The sequence below is a fragment of the Chlamydotis macqueenii genome, chromosome 4 (assembly GCF_036417535.1).
Source record: "Chlamydotis macqueenii isolate bChlMac1 chromosome 4, bChlMac1.mat, whole genome shotgun sequence".
Lineage (NCBI taxonomy): Eukaryota > Metazoa > Chordata > Aves > Otidiformes > Otididae > Chlamydotis > Chlamydotis macqueenii.
Window position 1 is genome coordinate 64,350,384 of NC_141559.1, and position 19,717 is coordinate 64,370,100.

A 19,717-nucleotide genomic window follows, 5' to 3' on the forward strand; every position below is an offset into this window, starting at 1 on the left:
AATTATAGCTTTCTCCAGCACACAAAGTATATCTATATTGTGTACAGCTAGAAGTTACACAGCTGAGTCTGCACACCAAAATCCTGTATTAAGAGCAATGAATGTAGCAATTAGCTTTCCAACATGCTGCTCCCTCAAGAGGCTAATTGCTGCAACAGCAAAGAGTAAGATCTATCTATAGATTTCACCTTCTCCCAAGTTGAGCTGATGTATACATTGCCACTATACCTGAACATTATTCTGTATTAAAATTATGTGGATACCAGCTTTGCAGCTCTTGATAACCATGTGTAAAATGAACATTACATTACAAGTGTGCAAGACGAAGCTTAATTTGCAAATAATGTCAGTTTGGCAACAGAAAGTTAATAACACATTACCTTCTGTGCTAGTGGGATACTGAGTTCTGTGCACATGCTGTTTAGACTTTTTAGAATTCGCTTCTCCCAGCTTCCCTAAAACACACACACAAAAAAATTACATAAATTTATTTTTCCTCCAATTCCATTTATCATGTAATGACAAGCAGCTTTTCAAAGTCACACACAAGAAAGGATAGCAAGAGTCACTGACTGACATCTGCAAAAACATTAAGGGAATATTTACATGCTCGTTTAAATGGAAACAGTAAAGAGATTTCATTCTTTACATAACAATAAAGGACCAAAAAAATGTTAATGTTTCCATTTCAGATCTCCAAAAAGCACATATTTCACAATTACTGATTTTTGGCATATGTCTAATGACCAAGCTTCCTTATATCTCAACATTTAACAAATTTTTCAAATTATTTTGAGCAGGCAATCAACTGTGTTCAGAGAATGCCATCTTCACTTTGTGACCTGAACAGAGTGCAATTTTTTCTCTGCAAAAGGTATCTTAGACGTTAAAAAAGTTAGAAATTTGGTATTCTGTAAGGCTCAAAGCAATAGCTCTTCTAAAATAATGCTCAGGAAATAGTTCTCTAATCAAAGAGAAAACCAGAAGTAGACAATACCTCAGTAGCAAGTGGACAGCTTAAAGAGCAATCAGATTCTTCCAACTATTGCATTAGATTTCCAGCTTACCATGTGTTGCCTAATCCGTGGATAATTCCTCTGAAGTTAATGCCAAATGGTATTGACTTCCTAGTCAACTGACTTAGAATTCTGCTTGTGTGATTACAGCAGCACTGGTGGGTTTTATGTTTAATTTAGTTTTCTGTGGGTGATGAGTCAGACCCCGATTAAATGAATGCAAAAGACTCCTCTTAATGTCATTTAGTTCTATTTATTATTTGTAATTTGCTCTAGACATGAATTCTACAACAGTTCGTTACTGTCTAACCACATGTTCCTCAAAGTTAAAAGTTCTGTCTAAAAGAGACTGCAGTTTATTAGACAGGAAGCAAATGAAGGGAAGGGCAGATGTTCAATTGTTCTGTTAAAAATTAAAAAATGTATCTTGTCTATAACTGTTTCATTTTAGCTTCAATTTACAAGATCCTCTCATTACTTTTTCCATGAAACGAGATAGTTGTCTTTCACCAGAAATTTCTTCTCACAATCAAGCCATCCCTTCACCTTCTCTTGCATAAACAAAACAGGTCTGAGTATTAACTATAAGGAATGTTTTCCAAATTGCAGTATTTTTAATAATATTCTGTACAGTATTTTAACTGTATTATCATATTCAAATGCCTTTCAAATGCTGCAGTTACACAACACTATGCCACAAACTGGTTATTCCTCCCATGGAAAGGTGGTGTAGTGCATTTATAGTACCCTATTTTGCTGAGAAGTGGGTTTTTCTTGCTGGAAGAAATGAGAAGTGAGAGAGCACAAAGACTACTAAGCCGTACAGGGTAAGAAAGTGGAAACAAGGAGAGAATATAGAGGTGTTAGCAGCAGTTTAAAAAAATAAAATCATGAAGATCAAAATTAACAACGAAAAAGCCCACAAATATGCTCCAAGATATAAAAGCTACAAAAGAAGCACAGAGGAGGCAGATGGCAGCTTTGCAAGACTGAGAAGCAGCTCGTTCCAAGGAGCGACAAGTCGATACTCTCGGTGTGACTGACAGCTGCCAGACCAGACATTAACCCGCTTATTGAGTTGGAGATGCAACACGTTAGTAAAAAATCACTTCTGGATACTCATAAACTGTGCCTTCAAGACTGCCCAGTAAAAGATGTTCAAATAAAAGCAACCAAATCAAAACAAAAGCAAGGGTTACACAGCCTCTCCAAGCAACACACCCTCCTTTCTTCTCGGGACAGTGGAGTTACTTGCAGTGAGGAGAAACAGAACACAGTTTCCTTGATTGAAAAAAAAGTCAGACGTAGAGTTCATAAAGTAATTTCATTGATGGGAACAACAAATTTTCCAAGATGATTCCTCTGATTTTATGAAGAATTTAACACCAAGAAAATAACTTTGCTGGCATTGCTATTGTTACAATGATAAACTTCAGCAAAATAGTTGAAACTGAGGAAGGCAGTACTGCAATTTGGTAACAATTTCAAACATGTCTATTACAAACCAGATTTATCTGATCCTGTAGCAAAGTAACTTGTAGACATTGACTGCAGTTAAATTAAACTGGGTGGACAACAAATAAACTAAACAGAAATATGTCACAACTGCATAAACTAGTCAGGATTAGTGACAGTTTTTTTCCACAATAATGAGTCCTTAAATTCTTTACTCTAGAAGACTAGACCAAAATGTGATTCTTTCACAGTGTACCTAATAAAGACCTACTCTGTGGATAGAATTCAAGGTATTTGGACACAGATTTCATTTGGTACATTTTCTCTAATCAGAACTTGTAAATTTCAAAAAGAAGAGAAATACAGAAACTGTGCTGGTACTGCTCTCATTTTGATGCTCATGAACTTTTAATTTGGCCTCTCATAAGAGGCATAACTTAATTTAGGACACAAGAAACCAAATCAATCCATGATCTAAGAGAGATCTGAATATCCCCTACTCCAACTTCTGTTACAAGAAACAGAAATTTTTAGGACTAATCAAAATGTAATCTAATTTCTTTTGACTTCAATATTTTTCAAAGAAAACACCATTTTTCTTTATCAGCTATTCAAGCACTCAAGTCTATTTTCTTAAACAGATTTAGAAACTAGGAAAGGTGAGTTGACTATTGAAGGAAGACACTTTAAGCAGATCTTCAACAGTAACAGCATTAGAATACATGGTATTGTCATTTTAACTTTTGCAGAGTCCACCGGTCTGTTTCAAGATAGAAAATTAATAGTTTAGCTGGTTTATGTCCTTTAGGGATTACTTAACTCTTCTAGGAGAAATTAGGATACGGATAGGAACATCTCCACTATACCTTAGAAAGTTCCTAGTACCCACACTCCTACTGAAATCAACTGTAATGTTACTTTTATTTTAAACGGGACTGGGGAGTGTTCTAGCCCATAACCATAAAGATACAGGTCAGAATGCTTTTTTGACTGTGTGTCTGTATAGCAAGTATAATATGCGGAATCTGATCTTAGCTGGGAAAAAAACCTACCAGAATATCAATAGCAAATACAGCAATGTAATTCAAGGAAATTTTCTAACCAAGTCTGTTGTTTATGTATGGACTTTCCTGAAAATGCAAGATCTGAAAATGAACAAAGAGGAACACAGGAAAAATTAAGTACTGGGAGGAAAGGATTTGCTTTAGCAAAGCTCCACTTCAGTAAGATCTTCACAGATTTGGCTGGAAGCATGGAGGTAAAGAATCTAGTGAAACAAGGGACAAACAGGTTAAACCACAGACAATTATGGTCTTCTGTATTCCCAGAAGCCTGAAGGGCAGCCCACCAGAGAACAATTTCTCTTTACAAGTCCCTGTATTTTCAGGTAACCAGATGATGCTACTACTCAAGTAGAACACACTGCATTACCATTAAGATTTCCTGAAGTAGTACATCAGAATTCTAATTTTTGTGAATACGCTCTAGTACCCTAGTTTTTAGAACTGCCCTACCTTTGTAAAGCAAATCAGCAAAGTTCAAATTTTTAATCCTAGAATCTAGTACTAACACCTTGTCTGCATTAAGATGCATACGTCTTAAGCAATAATTCTGCTGTTTAACAAGGTGGGAAGAGGTGAGCTATCTCCCCAAAATTGTAAACAGACCAAAAAGCTCAGAAAAAACAGAGATGTGAAATAACCTGACATTTTAAAGAAAGGTCCTAAATATTTTATCTTAGATTTTTCAGGAAACTAAAAAAGACCTAGTATTTCTCTGTTGAGTAAACAATGACAGACTAGAACAGCTGTACCTAGTGATCTATCTCAATAGGACCAGCTCTCCTGCACACAATTAGAAAATATACATTATGTTACATTAATATTCAAATATATGTAAATAGTAAAGGCAGTACTTTTTCTACACGGGTCAAAAGCACTACTACATTAATGACTTACACCGTTACGACTCATTGCCTATACCTTCAAAACATTAATTAGATTTTACATATCTAATAGAAGTAAATTGTTACATTTCCATTTTTATTTCTGTCCCAAAAGGTATTAGCAACCTGCATATTTGCACGTTAGCCATTTCTAAATATTTTAAACAACAAACAAGATGATGGAAACATTGACTTTGTAAGCTTTTTACATTGTTTATTGCTCTTTAATCAAAAAGAGTAACAAAATAAAACTGAACTGATTAAAAAACCACTCAGAATAAAATTCAACTGATCTGATGATGATTGTTTTGTTACGGACCTATTATGTACACTGATAAAAGTGCGTGCATCTTGTAAGTCAAACGCTCACACATACCTCAGTGGTTTTAGAAAATATTCTCTAGAAAAATTCTCTAACTGTATTTATTACTGTTATGCAACTATCATCATTTATCAATATTTCTCTATGAAAAGGATTAATATGTCTTTACTGAAGAGTTGTATTTCAAGAAACAATTTGAAAGAGGATTTACTGAGTTTGGCTGGGATAGAGCTAATTTTCTTCATAGCAGCTGGTATGGTGCTGTGGTTTGCATGTGTGACCAAAACAGTGTTGATGTTTTTGCTATTGCCATGCTTCTCATGCTACCCCACCAGTGAGCAGGCTAGGGGTGCACAAGAAGTTGGGAGGGGACAGAGCTAGGACAGCTGACCCTAACTGACTCCCAGAAAAGCTGGGAGAAAGAAGGAGGCGGGGAGGGCATTTGGAGTTATGGCGTTTGTCTGCACAAGTAACTGTCATGCACGATGAAGTCCTGCTTTCCTGGAGATGGCTAAATACTTGCCTGCTGATTGGGAAATTAATTAATTCCTGTTTTGCTTGCTGGCATGCATAACTTTTGCTGTACCTGTTAAACTGACCTTATCACAAGTTTTCTCACTTTTGTCCTTCTGATTCTCTCCCCCATTCCCCTGGTGGGGAGTAAGCAAGAGGCTGAGGTGCCTACCAGGGTTAACCCAGCCCAGAGGATACGGATGCATAACACTGTTTGAAATAGGGCTATGAAATTTTGATACTAGTAAAGATAGGACTTCTACTCATTCCTAAACTATTAGAAAAACAGTTCTTTTCCTATAGAGCTAAAAATATTGGTTACCCTAAGTACTGTATACAATTTTATAAAATAATAACAAATTAAATTGGTTCAGACAAACATACAAATAGATGCACCTCTATGGTTTTCGCATCAGTAAACTAATAAGAGTGATTATTTTCAGGCAGTAAATTGTGGCAATATATTTCACACCACAGAAGAAAACCTGTTTAATACAATCTTTGTCCCCAAATGCTAAAGACTGAAACACAGGACAGCAAGATAAGACTTACTGGAATAAGCAATAATACAATTGAGAAAGTAACACAATTTGTTGAATACCTTGTAAAAGAATACTGCAATACATTTCTAGGCACGGCTGAGTTAAACACAATTTTATCCTTATCTCAGATATTTTGGTTAGATCATGTCCCCAAAGCTTTTTTTAAAAATATTTTTATGTAGATTTAAAAAATTTATTTCAAATGGCATATATTGGTGAAAAAATAAAACCAATGAAGCAAAAATAATTTTTCTCCTGACACCAAAAATCCTCATTTAATCTTTTACAGTCAAGTCTCTCTTATTCTCCTTCAATATGCCTTAAGCTCCTTAGCTCTATACTTTTCATCTTCCTTTCACATTTCTAAGTACTAAACATATGTCCTCTTTCTGAAGAGCTCACTATCTCTGCAGCCTATTGTCTTTACTTGCAAAACTGCCTGCCTGTGTTTCTTAAAAACAACCCTAAGTGAAATGACCTATAGCTACATTTTTTTCTTCTTCCCAACAAAATCAAATTCTCCTTCTTGACATATACTCTACAATATTCACCTACCTGACACCATATCCTGCTTTTTTCACGGCTGGAGAATTACTTGAGCATTTTTTGTATCTATGTAAACTGTCACATATACAACATTATTATTAACTTTGATGCAGTTACAAATCTATGTTTTTCCTAAGATATAAAACCTAGAAATTGTACAATAACATTATACAGAGTAAATCTCAAATAGTCCAATCAAAGACCTGATATGAATGGTAAAATTGGAAACAACTAACCTGTGCTTTCCTCATATAAGCTAACGGTTCTTTCATATGTTCAGGTGGTGCTGCAGGATGACAAGGCGAAGGAAACCTTAAAGAAAGTACAGTATATTTCAAATGTTCAGATTTTTATTTTGCTTCATTAATCCCGTATTTGTAAACCTAAACATAACTTCTTTTACCACAGCATAGTAAAACCACTGTGTATGTTGATCAAAACTAAAAATAAATGTTATTTTTAGAACTATTTCTTCCTCATCCTTTCCTATGGACACACAATACTTCCTCATAATTTCACATATTTGTAAAATAAATCTATGAACAAATCAGGTATTTTAGAAGTGTATCCTCTTCACATCATGTCATCTTTATAACTCCTTGGAACTTTTACTATCCAGGATATTATTTTTTTTTTTTCCAAATACAATCTATTTTTTGGAGAATTTCCTTTTAAAAATAGTGAAGACGTACATGTCCAAAGCAATTAGAACTTTGTCGTGTTGACCTAAGCAAAGTTGAATATCCATTCATAAACTGCATTACGCCAAAATATAAAAGCTGACTGATTCCAATGAGTTATTGACAAACATTTCATCCAGCTTCATTTTAACTGTCTCTAATGTCTTTCAGGAAACAAAATTTACACAAAGATTTTCTTATAGTTAGCCTGATTTTTCGTTTGTTTAAATGTATCCAATCAGTTCCTATAATATGATTTTGGCAAATCCTCCCCAAATTTCTTCCCATTTTTAACTAATCATTCTTGTACTTGCCACTAATTTGCTCCGGACTACTCTGTGCCTATGTGTAAAATGGAATCAATACTAACAAAATTCAGCTATGGTGTTTCTTGGCTTTTCCACAGCACTCATGGAATCCTAGTATTCTTAGTTAATTTCAATTTTCCAGGGCTAATTTCATCATTGTTCGCAGCTTATTTCCATGAACTCAAAGAAAGCGTAAGCATTAGTCCAAAAGACAGGTAAATACTTTTCCCTTGAAAGATATGATGAAGATGAAGCCTTACTAACAGATACATTTACAAGTATTTTGCTGAATCGAGTCCCTCATACTACTAAGACACATTGTTCAAAACTGGTAACTCTAATAAGCTTATTTAAATTAGCACAAATAGATTGACATACACATTACTTATTATATAGTTGCATTTATGGCTATATCTGTTATGAAATTCACCTTTCCACCTTGCCAGAATGTAAAGGCAACTTATGTTTCCCAGAAGTCTAATCCAAAGTTCACTAAAAAGGGAATTTTATAAATTTCAGTGTGTTTATAAACTTATCCAAGCATGATGAGCATTGATCTGGTAAGTCTAGAGATGCAATATCTTAAAGATTAAAAAAAAAAAAAATAGAACAAATATGTGCAATGCTGTCATAAACATCTGAAAATAATTAAAATTCATTTGCAGCAACAACCTCAGCTACGCAAGAATTATATTATGACTGTTGGTACCTTTGGAAGTAAACAAACAAAGAAATTACTAAAGTAACTAAAAAATTTAGTGGTATTTGTTTCACTCATTCACTAAAATGTACTTGTGTCCAGTATTTTCACTAGGGTGAAAAAGAAATAATGGCACTTTAAAAACAGAAATGAAGCAGGCACCCTTGGAATGACAGATCTTGCAGATAATACTAACACATCATACACCTATATACACAAATGAATCAAAAGTAAATCATGTGAGTAGAATTTATTAAATAAAAATACTAAATAAACTCACATGTTGAGTTCACTATAAACAGCATTCTGAAGCTTCTTTTCCCAACCTGTTAAAATAAAAAAAAAGAAATCCAGAAGACAACTTTAGGAATGGAACATGAATCAGAGGTTGCTTTGCAGTGACTAGAATTTTCTATCCAGCTTCAATTCATGTCTACCTACCAGACAGGCAGGAAGAGATGAAGAAACTCTAACCTAATTAAGACAGGAAAAACTGCAAGCTGAGACCTGTATAAAGGTTGCATATCCTTTATTTCCATCTACTGCTCAAATAATTACAACAAAGGTTTGATTAAATAATTATATGCTATTTTTTCAAAGCTGTCATATTATTAAAATAACTATAAAGATTAATAGACACAGTGTTCATGATTATTATATCTTATCACTTATATAATTTATCATCAAATCTTCACATTATAGTTATACAGCCTACAACTTCCAACGGAAATTGGAAATTTAACTAAGGGTAAAATTTTCAAGAGTACCTCCATGAACGCTAATTTCCATTTTCAGAAGTAACTGAACTCTTGCATCATTAAGAACTTAAAAAAAAAAAAATTACCAGTATCTTATAAAACTTTTTCCTTTTAAATTTTCTCTATCTTGTTTAATAATCTGGAATCACTGAATGTCTGCTTCTGGCCACTGTCAGCAACGAGACACCAAGCTGCACAAACTACTGTTTTCATCATGTATGCCATATATTCTTACATAGACCTACACTATCCACAAATGTTATCAATAAAGTATTACAAACCTGATGTCTTCAGAAAATCCTTAATATCTTCTTTTAGTGATTCCAATTTAATTTCTGGTTTGTGTAGGCTAACCTAACATGAAAAATAAATAAATGAATAAATAAATAAGCATAAAGCAAGCACTAAAAAGAAAGTAAACTGTGTATTTTAAGTTACAAAACAAGAAACGTACATGCTTAAAGTTACACATAAAGCAAACTACTTTAGCAGTTTAGCAAAATAACTTGACAATGGTAATTGCAGACAAAATACCAGCCAACTTTTTCCTCATTGAATGTCTTTGCTTTTACATCAGTGCTAAAAGGTGTATATGGGGAAGGAGAGGGAAGAAGGGAGAGGGAGTATCCAGTGACAAATATGCTTAATATTCTGAGCAGCTTAGCACAATACTTAACACAAATGCTAGAGTCTACACAATAAAGGATTGGTTATAAACTACACAAGTAAATAACTAGGAGTCACTCACTGTATTCTACATGAAAGAATAAAACTGAAAATGTTCCACAACTTCTCACTTAACCTCCCATAGTTCACTTCTTTAAGATAAGAAATGCCATCTTCAAATTTCAAATGAAAACTGTGCACCAAACACTCCCTACTGCAGCTGCGACTACCAGGTCTATACAGCCTCTTGCAACGAAATGCGCTCGACACACACAGTCAGGCGCCAACCAGCTGCACAACCGTACCATGATATTACCATGCAGGTGTTGCTGCAGATTTTTCAGCAACAGTAGGAGCAGCTGCTACAGCATCTCCTTCTTCTATAGCTAGATCAAGAGGAGAAAACAAACAGACCACAAATGTCCAAAGGACAACAATCAGAAACTCAGGAGTGACTTTTAATACCTATTTTCCTAAACATGGAGTGTGGCAATAGCTGATTAACATCAGAGGATAAAGCTAGAGGTTTAGAAAAGAACAGCAATCCTGGCTGCTAAATTGAAAATAACACTGGGAGATCTGTGTGCAACTCGCTCCACTGCTGTGACAGCTCAAAGTATACGTTAGAGGCACAGTGCCACATCATCTACCTAGAAACGTGAGATATCTCTTACCAAAAGCTATTCAGCATTGTGCTGTAGGTGCATCAGCTGCTAACTCTACTGCAGTAAATGATGCTGCTATTAAAAATAAACTGTCACCAGCCTGTGCAGTTTGCCAGCCCTAACAGCACTGTTGACAGCATGGCATGCTTTAGGTCCATCACACAAAGCTAACAAACTCCACAACCCTATAATTTGCCTTACAGTTTAAACACAGAAAAGGGTATTTGCTGTGCTGCACAGCTTGCTGGAAGAGTTGGTCTAGATGAATTCACAACGCAGAATTTGAAGGAAATCTTTCCATTTTCACTCACTGAAAGGGGGAACGGCCAATAATGCAGAGACTGACAGCAGTAGCATTTCTACTCTTACTTTCAGTCACCTTGCCATTACAGGTGATTATATTTGGTTTATGGACTGCAATAGCAAAGAATCACAGAATTACAGAATTATTATCAAGATTGGAAAAGACCTAAAAGATCATCCAGTCCAACCATCACCAATACTTCTCAGCTAAATCATATCCCTCAACACAACATCCAAACGTTTCTTGAACACCCCCATGGTCGGTGACTCCACCACCTCCCTGGGCAGTGCATTCCAGTGCCTGACTACCCTTTCCGAGAAGTAATATTTCCTAATGTCCAGCCTGAATCTCCCCTGGCGCAGCTTGAAACCATTGCCTCTAGTTCTATCACTGTCTACACGAGAGAAAAGGCCGACCCCTAGCTCACTACAACCTCCCTTCAGGAAGTTATAGAGAGCTATAAGGTCTCCCCTGAGCCTCCTCTTCTCCAGACTGAACAATCCCAGCTCCCTCAGCGGCTCCTCATAAGGCCTGTGCTCCAGACCCCTCACCAGCTTCGTAGCCCTCCTCTGAACGCGTTCCAGGGCCTCAATGTCTTTCTTGCAGTGAGGGGCCCAAAACTGAACACAGTACTCGAGGTGCGGCCTCACCAGTGCCGAGTACAGGGGGACAATTACCTCCCTGTTCCTGCTAGTAACACTGTTTTTGATGCAAGCCAGGATGCCGTTGGCCTTCTTGGCCACCCGGGCACACTGTCGGCTCATGCTCAGCCGAGCATCAATCAGTACCCCCAGGTCCGTTTCCTCCACACAGTCCTCCAGCCACTCCGCCCGAAGCCTATAGCGCTGCCTGGGGTTGTTGTGGCCGAAGCGCAGGACTCGGCATTTGGTCTTGTTGAACCTCATCCCATTGGCTTCAGCCCAGCTCTCCAGCCTGTCCAGATCCCTCTGTAGGGCCTCGCTACCCCCAGGCAGATCCACACTCCCAGCCAATTTGGTGTCATCTGCAAACTTACTGAGGGTGCACTCAATGCCCTCATCCAGATCATCAATAAAGATATTGAAGAGGACAGGCCCCAGCACCGACCCCTGGGGAACACCATTTGTGACCGGTAGCCAGCTGGATTTAACTCCATTCACCACCACTCTCTGAGCCCGGCCCTCCAGCCAGCTCCTTACCCAGCCAAGAGTGTACCCATCCAAGCCATGGGCTGCCAGCTTCTGCAGGAGAATACCGTGGGAGACAGTGTCAAAGGCTTTGCTGAAGTCTAGGTAGACCACATCAACAGCCTTTCCCTCATCCAGCAGATGGGTCACTTGATCATAAAAGGAGATCAGGTTGGTCAAACAGGACCTGCCCTTCATGAACCCATGCTGGCTAGGCCTGATCCCCCGGCCATCCCACACATGCCGCACGATCTCCCTCAAGACTATCTGTTCCATAACCTTCCCTGTAACCGAGGTCAGGCTAACAGGCCTGTAGTTCCCCAGATCCTCCTTACAACCTTTCTTGTAAATGGGAGTCACGTTGGCAATCCTCCAGTCTTCCGGGACCTCACCAGTCAACAAGGAGCGCTGATAGATGATGGAAAGCAGCTCGGCTATCACCTCTGCCAGTTTCCTCAGCACTCTTGGGTGGATCTCATCCGGCCCCATGGACTTGTGGCAGTCCAGTTGGAGTAGTAAGTCTCTGACTGTTTCTTCCAGAATCACAGGGGGGTTAGCGTGCTCCCCAGCCGAGATTACCAGGTCAGGGAGAGGAGTACCCTGAGGATAACTGGTCTGACCTTTAAAGACAGACGTAAAGAAGGCATTCAGAACCTCCGCCTTTTCCTTATCCTCAGTGGTCACATTTCCAGCCTCATCCAGCAAAGAGTGGATATTCTCCTTTGTCCTCCTCTTACTGTTAATGTATTTATAAAAGAGTTTCTTATTCCTTTTCACCCCAGTGGCCAGGTTAAATTCAAGCTGGGCTTTTGCCTTTCTGATTTCACCTCTACACATCCTAACGACTTCCTTGTATTCATTCTCAGTTGCCCGTCCCTCCTTCCACAGGCGGTAGATTCTCTTTTTCTCCCGGAGCCTCAAGAATAGCTCCCTATTCATCCACGCCGGTCTTCTTCCCCGCCGGCTCATTTTGCGGCTCAGGGGGACCGCCTGCTCCTGCGCCCTTAAGACTCCCTTCTTGAAGAGCAACCAGCTCTCTTGGACCCCTTTGTTCGCTAAGACTGAATGCCAGGGGACTCCCCCTACTGGTCTCTTGAACAATTCAAAGTCCGCCCTCCGGAAGTCCAAGGTAGCAGTTTTACTATTCCCCCTCCAAGCTCCACCATGAATTGAGAAATTTATCATTTCATGGTCACTCTGTCCAAGGCAGCCCCCAACCTCCACATCTCCCACCAGACCTTCCCTGTTTGCGAACAGCAGGTCTAGCGGGGCAGTTGCTCTCGTGGGCTCTCTGACCAACTGCATTAGGAAGGCATCCTCTATGCACTCCAAAAACCTCCTAGACTGCTTCTTCTGTGCTGTGCTGTACTCCCAGCATATGTCAGGGAAGTTGAAGTCCCCCATGAGGACAAGGGCTGACGACCGTGCAGCTCGTACCAGCTGTTTGTAGAATACCTCATCTGTCTCTTCATCCTGGTTTGGCGGTCTATAACAGACGCCCACCAGGATGTCTGCTTTGTCAGCCCTTCCTCTGATCTTTACCCATAGGGATTCAATGTTATCATCCCCAGTCACAATCTCAGTAGCAGAAAAGGATTCCCTAATGTAGAGAGCCACACCACCACCCCTCCTTCCTTGCCTGTCCCTCCTGAAGAGTTTGTAGCCATCCATTGCAGCGCTCCAGTCATGGGAGCAATCCCACCATGTTTCTGTTATGGCAACTAGGTCATAGTTTGCCTGCCGCACTATGGCTTCCAACTCTTCTTGCTTGTTCCCCATGCTGCATGCATTAGTGTAGACGCACCTCAGCTGAGCCCCTCGCCTCTCTCCTAATCCCAATACCACTTCCCCAGGCCGATCTCTAGCAGGCCTGGCTTTATCCCCTTCCCCCTTCCTATCTAGTTTAAAGCTCTCTCCATAAGTCCCGCCAGCTCCTGGGCAAGTATCCGTTTCCCTTTTGGAGACAGGCAATTCCCATCAGCCGACCTCAGGCCAGGTGCCGAGTAGACCGCCCCGTGATCAAAGAACCAAAATTTTTGCGTTTGCACCAGCCTCTCAGCCATGCATTTATAAGATGGCTTTTTCTGCTTATCTCAGTGTTTGTCCCTGCCACCAAAGGAATACTGGCAAACACTACTTGTATGCCCGCTCCATCAACTAACTTCACCAGCCTCCTAAAATCATGTTTTATAATCCTCAGGCTTCTATCAGCAATCCCATCGCAAGAGATTGTAAGCATGCTTTTTGAGAAAGAAAGGTGATCATAAGCACAAATCGTAAGGTGTGGTGAGTTGCATAACCCTCACGTCAAGTGACAAACAAATATTCTGTTCAACACAATGGTAAAAGCTGGCAAAGGATCATCACTAAAGGCAGGGAAATAAAGAAAGATTTTCATGGGACCCCTTGGGCAGCTCACAAAATACTCTTTTATGCAGCATATTCGAGGAGTACTTTATGAGGTATTATTTCTGAGCCTACTTTGATGGAGAGTCCCAAGTCCATTTTGGACTGACATATGTCAGCCTGAGTTTAACTTTTTTTCTCCTGCAAGGCAATGGTTTTGTACTTCTCCTGTATGAATTTTAAATAAAGTAACATGCATCAAACCGGGCAGATTGTGCCTTACTGTTTCTCAGATGTTTTTGCACACATTTTTGTAAATGTTCAACTTTTGTCTTCTGGGTTAAATATGGCCAATTTTAATCTCAAAGTCCATGAGGTGTTTACCTGTGGGGCCTGGTACACATCCTTCAAAATCGTTTTTACATATACAAAAAAAATCCTGACAAATACAATTCATTGACAAATGATGAATCACAACAACAACAACAAAAAAGCTTTACAATCTATTAAAGAGTGGGTTCACTGTCTCGACACTCTAAACAGTGCAAGAAGTAACAAAAGTGCAATCAGGAGAATAGTATTTTAATTCTCTGCTGTTCACACATCTGCAAAAGTTGTGAGCTTTTGGCTTATTAAGGAGGGTCTGACACTCATATTGACAACCCTTTTTTCTTGTGCTTTCCTGGAAATTCTGGAAACTGATACAGCATATTGCATTAGAGGGGATAAAGACATTCAGTCCACACAGTCAACTTCCCATTTTCCATGCCAAAAGATACAACAGAGGAGTGTCTTGTAAACTGCTGTTCCCAACAGAGCCTGTTTCCCAGCTGCAGAGCAAAAAAACAGTGACTCTTTTGTATGTAGCAGGGTGGCAGTCGAAACAGAAGCAGGACACCACTTGGGAGAAAACTTTCTCCAAGGATTATGTTACTGCATCGATCTCCATCAGTTCCCTTCACCTCTTCATGCCCATCTATTCAGTCAAGTTTTATTTCACTATTCCTAGCCCTGCTGTAGCAAATATTCCTATGCTAATCTTAAATTTATAAAAACTTATATTTTTAGCCTGTTTCCTGTGTCCTTTTCCTTCTCTTGGCTACAAAACGCCCTACTGAGACAAATTTTCATATAAGAAACACGAAAACTCCCCCTCAAATTATGGGGGCACTTCTGTCCCCACTCATCATTTCAAGATGCAATTGCCAAATCTTCCTCCCATTTCCACTCTTCCTTTTGTTTACTTCTGGTTTATGATCGATACAGTGCTACGCAGAGCTACAGAGCCACAGAAACTGTTACTGTTAAGGTCTCACTGCATACTGGACTGCCGATCACTTGTCAAATCGGAAATTAGATACCTGAAAGGGAAGAATCTGGCAGTCGGTTCAGCTAGCAGCTGCAGCCAGTTCTAACACAGAACATACTCTAGCTCTGTATAATATAATCAAAGAAGAAAATACTTATTTTGGTATGAATTCCCTACCAAAGGAAATCCCTTCAGAATTGCTTTGCTGCAACTTAACAGAATGATACCTTTTTGGAATTTACACGGGTGGTTATGGGCACTAAATTGAGGAGTCAAGGAGACTTAGCAGAGCTGATGTTCCAAAATTACTAGATCGGGTCTCCCATATACTTTTATTTTCCTGTTGGACTAACAGGTCTAACTTATTTTTGTGTTGCATTACTTTGCAAAAAACATTTAAGTATTTTGATAGGGTTTCTTTGTTGCAAACCACTTGACACAATGTATTGCCTAAGTATTATTTGCATTTTCATCCACTATGTTTTTTTGGTAGAATCAAAAATACGTTAACAAATTTTTATTTATATAAAAGCATGACTATGATTTCATCAGATAAAAATGCCTGGCTAAGGTTTCTTGGAAAAAAAACCACCTTGTTGAAATTTGTATTGATGAACTGAATTAATTTCCTGCACGACCAAAACGCAGCATATACCCAGCTTGAACTATAGGCTTGCCAAATTCAACACACGTATCGTGATGAACAGGCATCTTCCTTTCGATAAACATCTGGTACTATGAGGAGGCTATCAGAAGCAAGGTAAAGGAGTGTGAGCAATACAGGGGAACGACCCACGAAGGCACAGAGTGACAGCCAGACAAGAGAAGGAATCATGCTATTCAGAGCCTCAGTCAGGCCAACACAGAGTCCTGAAAAAAGACAGGGATGAATGCAGCATAATTCAGCAAGCAATAACAAATGACTTCATCAAATGTTAACACCTACCAGTTTCTCTTCCAATATAAGTGGCATTGTGCATATTCTTATGGATAGGCCACCGGGGTTCAGGTGTTGGGTGTCCAAGTTTATCTACAGTCTTTGTCAGCTTCTTGCAAATCAAGAAGCAACTGATCCTTCATAAAACAAGCTATCATTACAGCATTTGTTGGCACTCTCTTGTCCTTCAGCTGTACAGAAGAGAAAGGATAGTTTGGGGACTTTCAAATTTTTGCCAAACCTTCTGAAAGGTGGCTAAGGTATCATTAGGAATCCTTTGTATTTATGTTCTGTGCACATCTTCTTTGCCTTTGATTTCGGTAAGGTATCTTGCTGAGATCTGGGCAGTCACCATCACACTCTAAATGTATTACACTTTCTCTATTTGGATGCCAAGATGGAAGAAAATCCAGATACTTGACATTGATCTGGCTGAAAGCAAGCAAAAGGATAGCACAGTGCTTGGTGGAAAAAGTTGGTGGGCATGCTAAATTGATTCGTAAAACAACTGACCACAAAGAGACAAATCTATTTGCAAATTAGCATCTAAATTTGTAAATGGCGTTCAGTCATCATGACTGGAGCAGCATGGTTCATGCAAGAGGACAGATCAGCCATCAAGGCACAGCACTTGAAGTATAGGAAAATAGCCAGAGGACCAGCAACACACTACAAAGAGGAGGCTTCCCAGAACAAAGTGTTCCAGCATAACTCCAGCGTTAAACCATCGCTTTTCTCAACAAGAATAAACACTGCGGAGAAGTGATCCAACTATACTGAAATGTGGAACTGCATCAGATGAACACATATTTTTATCCTGCTGCAAACAGTTCTGCAAATAACTTTACATAATCTAAATATTTTTAAAGGCTATCCACCATAATTTCTCTTCAAAGTCTTTTTGCTTTAGACAAGTTTGTACAATCTCAGAGCATTTATTATTATTCACTACAGTTTTGCATAAGCACACAACGTTTTTAGCTTTTATTGCAATTATTTCCCAAATTACAATAAAACACTACACCAAATATAGTCCAACATTAGCAGAAGTAAATGCAATGAAAGCTAATATTCACCTTTTCTCACATACTCCATTCTGCCATAACTACATTTTATCAGGATCAAGCCGACTTGTTAAAAACCACTTCAAGTACAACCACAACAATTTCAACGTAAACACTCTATAAACACTTAAAATCCTACAAATTTAAGGGAGTGACTGGTTTTGGTTTATACATTTCTGTAACAGAAAGAGGAATCATTCTGAGCATAACTAAACAAATTTCAGTAAGTATAAAACCCTGATTACATTGACAATTTTCCAACTGTTCTACATTTCCACAATAATTACACTAAGGGAAAAAGTATTGTGAACTTTCTTATACAAGTAAAAACAACCTAGCAGTTGAAACAGAGAACTTTAATTAGCCTTATACAGGAATAAACAGATTCAAATGTTATGTTCTCCCATAAGATATGGAGGATACATTTTTAATAATATAATTTCGATGTTTTAATAATTTTTCTAGGTTTTATTTGAACATAAAATTAGTGCCACAAATAAAATATACACATGCAATGTATACAATGTGAAACACATAACCTACATTACTAAAAAAAATAATAATCCGCAAACCAAGCTTGCATTGTTTCTGAACTCCATAATCTGTTCAATGTATTCAAAACTGCATTGAATTTAAAATTCGCTGCACTCCAAATGTTACTGCTGAAGCATTTAAACCAAAGCACAAGCTCTGTCAGGAGGGGATAGTAAGCCCTTTGTCAAATACAATGCACGAAAAGGAAATCATTAATTATCTATGATGACTCATGAGCCTACGTTTATTTGCTAAGTTTTATTAAATAAATGCTACATTTCACAGAAACATTCTCCTTCTTAATTTGATCTTTTACTTAAGTAGGGATTAGTATAAATTTCTTTTTTTAACTGTTGGAGAAAAATGTCATTAAAATAATACCCTCAGATTTCTTGCAAACCATTCACTCCACATAAATTATTCAAAGATGTTTACCTGTACTCCTTTTAGAAGCACAGAGTAGGGCAATATCCCAGCTGCAACGTTCCTAGCGCTCCCAAAGCAAGCTCCTCTCCTTCTTTGCCCTATTTAAAGTCTTGTGAAGACCCTTACCTCTCACTTTGATTAATATTTTCTGTAAACCTTTCTGGTGCTAGTCACAGGTCTGTTCAAAGAGTGACGGCAGAGTCCTCTCCTCTGGACAATCATTCTGATTGTGACATATCCTAGAATATTTCCTCTCCACACCTTGTTCATACCTTCAGGTACTTCCTAAAATCTTACCCCACTCCCAGACTTAATTATCAGAGTGGAGTGGGATAGGGTGTCAGGGCTGATTCTTACTCAGGTTACCACTTTTACTCTTTTTTTTTAGAAAAGTTCTTTAGGAATAAACTACTGAAGCTTTTGTTTGGTTCTTGTTGTGTTTTTTTTTTTCCTAACTTTACTTGTTATTTGCCCCTGGCAACTAGAGGATTCAGGCAACTCAGACTGATTTCTATTAGACATATGGAGAGGACAAAAATTAAGATTGATTAGTCTTAATTAATTAAAACCTGTCTTTCTTTAAACATTATGAAAACCAAAGTTTCTGAATTGTCTGCAAATGAAAGCGTGCTAAAAAGTAGCACTTTTTTCATGTCTTTGAACTGTTCTATTTTTATAACAGTTTTTTTGGTCACTTTTGTCAGTTCACTGACAAAAGATTTTCCTGAAACTAAATTTTAGCAAGTTTTCACATAAAAATTTGTTTTCAAACTGCATTTTTGTGATTGAAGATGTCCACGTCTCAGTTTTTCCATTTACATTTCAGAAAGGGAAGAGAAAAAAAAAGACAAAAGCAAACAAATCTGGTTACAAACTCAAAGAGTGAAAGTTGTGCCTGAGAAACTGAGATCACATTTCTCCTCCAGTACTCCAATAACCCCAGCAGCAATTCTACTTGTTGAAAAGCTACTATCTAATATTTTGGCTCTTTGTACCTGTCACTCTTTCCTTTCAAACCCACTAAAAAGTATGCTCAGAAGAAATTCCAAAGCAAATGACAGGCACATTCACACTCTTTCCTGCATTAATCTCTTTGTATTAACTGCAGGCGCATTATCAACATACCAAAACTAAACCTACAAAATCAATCAATCAATCAACAATAACATTTATTTTCCAAATCATCACTAACAAGCATATGACTACCTCTACTTCAGTCCTCAGGACAAAAAATATGATTGTCTTGGTACCCACAGAGCTAAAGCTGTGACAGCAAATCATGTGGTGCCCATGCCAAACTTATTTCAAAGAGATTGTGTATCACAGTCCTTGACACTAGGTCAGGCTGCTAGTGACAGTCAAGCATAGTGCTGGCGTGATCAGTTCATACCCACAGGGCTACTCTATCAGTCCTCACAAATAATGGCCGGATATTGTGTTTTCTCCAAAATTCTATTAGCTCATAAAAGAAACTGTTCATTTTGAGGTCTCCTTTCTAAACATTAAAAGCAGAGA

The 19,717-nt window shown here is 38.3% G+C and overlaps 1 protein-coding gene across 2 annotated transcripts in view; it reads right to left on the reverse strand.

Moving 5' to 3' along the window:
- The window catches only part of TBC1D19 (TBC1 domain family member 19), a 51,695-nt gene that overhangs the window by 29,249 nt on the left and 2,729 nt on the right, over positions 1-19,717 (reverse strand). The window contains exons 2-5 of one of the 2 annotated variants that reach the window (XM_086746635.1): positions 9,067-9,139; positions 8,308-8,353; positions 6,576-6,651; positions 381-455 (exon numbers count right to left, since the gene is read on the reverse strand). In XM_086746635.1, coding sequence (XP_086602761.1) covers positions 381-455; positions 6,576-6,651; positions 8,308-8,353; positions 9,067-9,139 — 270 coding nt within the window. Of the gene's footprint in view, positions 1-380; positions 456-6,575; positions 6,652-8,307; positions 8,354-8,794; positions 8,846-9,066; positions 9,140-19,717 lie in introns of those variants that run through there. The other variant, XM_086746636.1, reaches the window with a different exon arrangement.